The 6,141-nt window shown below is 36.9% G+C and overlaps 1 protein-coding gene across 1 annotated transcript; it reads right to left on the bottom strand.

Moving 5' to 3' along the window:
* Window positions 1–369: 369 nt before the first annotated feature.
* Window positions 370–6,141, bottom strand: LOC140156600 (tubulin beta-4B chain-like). Its single transcript, XM_072179537.1, has 3 exons — window positions 5,953–6,141; window positions 2,477–2,812; window positions 370–1,777 (listed from the first exon to the last, which is right to left on the bottom strand). Exons 1-3 carry the CDS (start codon window positions 6,007–6,009, stop codon window positions 818–820), a joined length of 1,353 nt encoding a protein of 450 aa, XP_072035638.1. The 5' UTR covers window positions 6,010–6,141; the 3' UTR covers window positions 370–817.

Below are 6,141 nucleotides of genomic sequence, written 5' to 3' on the forward strand. Positions count from 1 at the left end.
CTAAGACAAAAAAAACCACCCAGACCTACCGACCCACTCCTTTCTACCTCATGTCTGGGCAAACGAAAACTGTTTTCAGTGACAATGATTTTAATATTAATAAATAAATCCTCATTAACTGTTTTCAAGTTTGTACATATGCAGCTTTCGCTTACTTTTCGATTTAGGCCTATATCTGTTGAGTTATGCCATCAAAGTTTTTCCTATTCTTTGAGCATGTTGAAGTCAGTTTATGATGTTAAAGCTGACTCTGGACAATTAGTGGGTTTTTATCGGGTTCGCCGTCGGACAAGTTTAGACCTGTCAAGCGAACCCGCTAAAAACCTACTAATTGTTATGAATTCCCGTCGTAAAAGCCTATCCCACAATCTGACTCTGGACCTTTATCACAAAAAGCGCACGCGATTTGTCTTGCTGCTTGACTAACGTGAAAATACTGTACAAAAAGTTACATAAAGCTGATATTCCAATTTTTCGTTGAGTCATGACGTCGTCGTCAGAGGTGACATAATGATGATGGTCGTGATGACTTTGCTGGGATAAATATGTCACCGACCAAAATATATAAAAAAAAGTCTTCCATTGCATACCTAGAGGTTCGTATGATTTGTGACGTTAAAGTTGTTTGCAGAGTTTTATATCATATAGTTGTTACCATTACCCATCATGCACCTGCTTTAGTCCGCAATAGAAATGTGTAAACATCAACATTGATTTTATTGAACAAAAAAAATGTATTGCACTTTAGTATATTAAAAAATAAAATTAAAATAGTGGTATTTTTAACAATAGTTCCATAATTCCACCATAATTAAGCTTAATCTTCATACCCTTGTTGTTCGTCTTCTTCTTCTTCTTCTTCATATTCGCCGTCATCTTCCGCAGTAGCTTCTTGATACTGCTGATACTCAGATACCAGATCATTCATGTTACTCTCAGCCTCAGTGAACTCCATCTCATCCATGCCTTCACCAGTATACCAATGCAAGAAAGCCTTACGACGGAACATGGCGGTAAACTGCTCAGAGATGCGTTTGAAGAGCTCTTGAATGGCTGTGCTGTTTCCAATAAACGTGGATGACATTTTGAGTCCACGAGGCGGGATGTCGCAGACAGCGGTCTTCACGTTGTTGGGGATCCATTCCACGAAGTAACTGCTGTTCTTGTTTTGAACATTCAGCATTTGCTCATCAACTTCTTTCATGGACATTCTGCCACGGAATATTACAGCTACCGTCAGGTAACGCCCGTGACGCGGATCACACGCAGCCATCATATTCTTGGCGTCAAACAGTTGCTGCGTCAATTCAGGTACCGATAAAGCCCGATATTGCTGACTACCGCGACTTGTCAAGGGTGCGAATCCTGGAACAAAGAAATGCAAACGCGGGAATGGGACCATGTTGACAGCTAGTTTACGCAAATCGGCATTGAGCTGACCTGGGAACCTAAGACAGGTAGTGACTCCACTCATGGTGGCTGACACAAGGTGGTTGAGATCACCATAAGTGGGTGTAGTTAACTTCAATGTACGGAAGCAGATGTCATAGAGAGCTTCGTTATCAATGCAGAAGGTTTCATCTGTATTCTCTACGAGTTGATGGACAGACAGCGTAGCATTGTATGGCTCCACAACTGTATCAGATACTTTGGGAGATGGAACGACGCTGAAGGTGGTCATAATACGGTCTGGGTATTCCTCACGAATCTTGCTGATGAGTAAAGTACCCATACCAGAACCTGTACCGCCTCCAAGAGAATGAGTCAATTGGAATCCCTGTGGGGAAAAGATGATGATAAAGAACATTAGGACTTAAGAGTGTTTGCACGGAAGAGTAAAACGTAGAAGTAACATGTAACGTTATTAATGTTTGATTTGAATTTTTTATTTGTTAATATAATTGATACAAGTGAAGGAAATATTTGTATGCCTATAGTTGCATGTTCTATTATTAAATAATAGAACATGCAACTATAGGCATACAAATGTGATTTTTGACATTCATGTTTAGAATACGGAATACACTGTGTTGATAACATGTTGTACTCTACTCCAGATGACAGATCAACCGCATCCCACATTAAAGGGGTCTTTTATGATTCTAGCAACCTCTTTTTATGGCATTTATCAGTATTATAGATATCCATGAAAAAAAGCATATTTATCAAATTCGGTTGATTCCGATTTCGCGTTTGCGAGTTGTGTATGATTATTGTGTATACTATTACCCTTCTCCACATGCCACTGTGTTTAATTTCGTTCTGCAGGTATACTAACAGAATATAATACTAATTTGACAATATCTTTGCTAAACGAAATAATCTGCAAGAAATGTTTTGTATATAAACATTATGTAGCCAGAGGTTTCCAATGGTATACAAATCTCAACTTTGTTTGAGAGCAGTGGGGTTATGGACCCGAATTGCCTATTTAAATGAGATTTCGAATACCTTTCCCTTTCCATTGCTTGCATACCTGAAGACAATCGCATCCTTCGGCTTCTTTTCGTATCACATCAAGGACAGAATCTACCAATTCAGCTCCTTCAGTATAATGACCTTTAGCCCAGTTATTCCCAGCTCCACTTTGACCAAACACGAAGTTATCTGGCCGGAAAGACTGACCATACGGTCCAGAACGGACAGAGTCCATGGTCCCTGGTTCCAGATCCACGAGCACTGCTCGAGGCACATATTTGCCACCTGAAGCTTCGTTGAAGTAAACATTGGACCTTTCCAGTTGGAGATCAGAGTCACCATGGTAGGTACCTGTTGGATCGATGCCGTGTTCATCACATATCACTTCCCAGAACTGTACAAAGAAAAAGTATTACAAAATTGGCTTTCAAAAATGTTCAAAGTATACTTACTCTTTATAGTGTTTTGCTGCAGTGCATGCTTGGCAGCGACTATTACTATATTACTGCCGTATATACCTTGAAAGTGCTTTTGAAGTTAAATTTTATTTAGGAAGATTAAGATTATATGAACCTGTTGTATTTTGCAACCACATTTCAAGCCTTCAACAAGTTGTTTTAAAATCTTTTAGACAAATCACAAATCAGTTTGAAAATTCAAAAGACAACTTAGCGTGAAACAGACCATTTTCATTAATTTTGTATGTTATTTATAAAGTGGTTCTATGGTTGGATACGAAAGTACCACGAAAGAGCAAAACCTATTAGTAGTATTACTATAATATTTAGTAAACTTGAGGCGTCTCATAGCGATTTTTCAGGTTATCCCCTGTTGAAATGTAAACATGACTTACATAAGAAATGCTTTGGGTCAGTACATGTCATAATAAAATATATGTTATATGTTTACGATCGAACTTTTATATACATGTACTTTTGTCATCGTATGTGCGCACTGTTTCGAATCCGAACGGTTCTGATTTCTTCTCTCCTTTATTATAGTGCCAGTTTGCCTGAGCTTATTTATAATTACCATATTTTTCTTATTTATGTTTCCTCTGTGATTATTGACTCATGCACGTCCTGCTAAGATACCGTATATAGACCGCCCCTATCTTTATGACTTTTATATCTGGTAAGAGAACATATACCGATGTTTGTCGCCCAACAAAATCGAAATTGGTAAGTTTTTTAGCGGATTCGCCGTCGGACAAGTTTAGAACTGTCAAGCTTTCGTCAAGAGTAGCTCTGACTTCTTCAGGACAGCGTATCTAAGAATGAGACACGTAGACCGCTCTTTGCCTACTGGTGGCTCTGAAAAGAGCCGTTCACTAAATACTGTCAACAGAGAGCAAGCCGATCTCGCGTATCTGCTGATGTAAAAGGTTTGGTAGCTCTGAAAAGAGTCGTTCACTGAAGACTGACTCTTGTCAACAGAGAACAAGCAGACCTCGCCAATTTGCTAATGTTAAAGATTTGATGGCTCGGAAAAGAGCCATTCACCGAGGACTGCCCCTTGTCAACAGAGAACAAGCAGACATCGTCTATCTCTTTTTCGGAGCCACCAAACCTTTAACATTAGCAGATAGGCGGGGTCTCCTTGTTCGCTGTTGACAAAGGGCAGTCTTCAGTGAACAGCTCTTTTCAGAGCCACCAAACCCCTTTTACATTTTTTACATCAGTAGATAGGCGAGTATCTGCTGACAAGAGACAGCCTTTAGTGAACGTCTCTTTTCAGAGCCACCAATAGGCAAGGTACTTTGTCCTGAAGAAGTCAAAGCTGTGCAAATCAATTGTTATGAACTCCAGTCGTAAAAGCCTATCCCACAAAATTTTGTTTTGATTTGTTACACACTGGTCACTATCACTATCATACCCCTTAACGCTATGTTTTCTGATAAATTAATTTACGAAGCCCTGAATGATCGGAGTAACTGAGTCATGGCAATACAGGTTGTAGCTTTGCAATGGGCTATGAAGCAGAACAAATTACAGTGGATGATAAATTTGTCATGACTCCTGGCCGGCTACAGCTGTAGCCAAAATGTTATGTTCGCTTCATATAGTTTGTCGACAAACCATCAATATATCGAATTCAGTTAAAAGCGTTAAAGATGTATCGGTTAGTCACTTTATGGAACATTATAATGTTAATCTGTTAAAATGAGCAGAACTGTCAACCTTGAGATCTTAACTTTAGTAATCGAAGTAAAGTATCCTGCTTATTTATGTTGATTAGCGAGAGCAGACTAATTAGCATGTGGTAGACAAGAGTGCAATAAGTCAGATTCATTCAATTGGAACACATTTACGAATTGGATATACATCCAATTCCTTTGTCTCTTACACTTACATGCATTGTAAATATATTATAATAATTCAAATAAAGAGGAAAACAAAACAACAAATTATAATTTTATGTAAAGAAGTACAATTAGCAGAATGATAATAAATAAACGATATAAATGAAAGTTGAATAGAAAAAAAGCATATTAAAAAATGTGAACGAAAAATAAACAAGTGAAAAATATAAAACTACAAATAAATAAATCGATAATTGGGTAAAATAATCAAATAAATAAATATAAATAAATATAGTACTCAATACTTTTAACAACTAGAGCTAAATGATACAATATTTGGTTTAGTGCACTACTTCATAAATTTATAAATAAATAAATAAATAAATAAATAAATAAATAAATAAATCAATCAATCAATCAATAAATAAATAAATAAATAATAAATAATAAATAAATAAATAAACAAAAATAAAGAAAAAGAAAACCAAACGAAAAACGAAGTACTATCTTCAGTAGCTGCTCGTGATTTAGTGTTATACATGGATGGCAGTGGGAGCGACAGCAAATATTTTATATCGTAACATTTTACAACTGGTTTGTATTTACCGTTTACAACAGAAAACATTGAATTGCAATGTAAATGCGCTACGCATCTATGACTTATATTGTTTCAGCCATCAGCCAGTATATTTTTATTAGATTTCGCAGCTGAGTGTATGAATCATACTCATAACAATGACTCGTTACATTTGAGTAACTTATGCATAAATAGGGGAAAAAAACATTAAAAATACACACACCAGTACCAATAGGCAATAACAACAAAAGGAAGACCAAATACTTTCAATAATACGTTCAACAGCAGGGGCGTAGGTAAGGGGCGGCTTCAAATGCCCCCCCCCCCCCCCACACACACCCACACACCCTCATGAATTTTCAAGTATAAAATGGGGGGACGGCAAAGAGTAAAGTGTCCTTAAAATGACAAAAAATGGAAAAAAATGACAAATTGGTACGAAAATTTGGCTTTGCCCCTTCACACTAAAATCCTGGCTAAGTTACTGTTCAACAGGCTGCTCATTAGACATGCATATTCAAATGAACGATCTAACAGTATTTACTACCTCATTCATAATATTATATAACAATAACTATTATCAATCATATTGAGAAACAATGGTTATAAAACAAACGAATATGATGAATTTTAATCTAAATTCAAATATTCTTACCTTAGCTCCGATCTGATTCCCACATTGCCCTGCTTGCACATGTACAATTTCACGCATTTTGCTAGAAAATAATGACCACACGAGTTCCGCAGAATATTATCTACCAATCAGCAAAATGTTCCTCGACTGGTATATTTATCGTGTATTGTGTTTGTGAAATTAAGAAAATGGTATCTTTTGACGATACCT

The sequence above is a fragment of the Amphiura filiformis genome, chromosome 7 (assembly GCF_039555335.1).
Source record: "Amphiura filiformis chromosome 7, Afil_fr2py, whole genome shotgun sequence".
Taxonomy (NCBI): Eukaryota; Metazoa; Echinodermata; class Ophiuroidea; order Amphilepidida; family Amphiuridae; genus Amphiura; species Amphiura filiformis.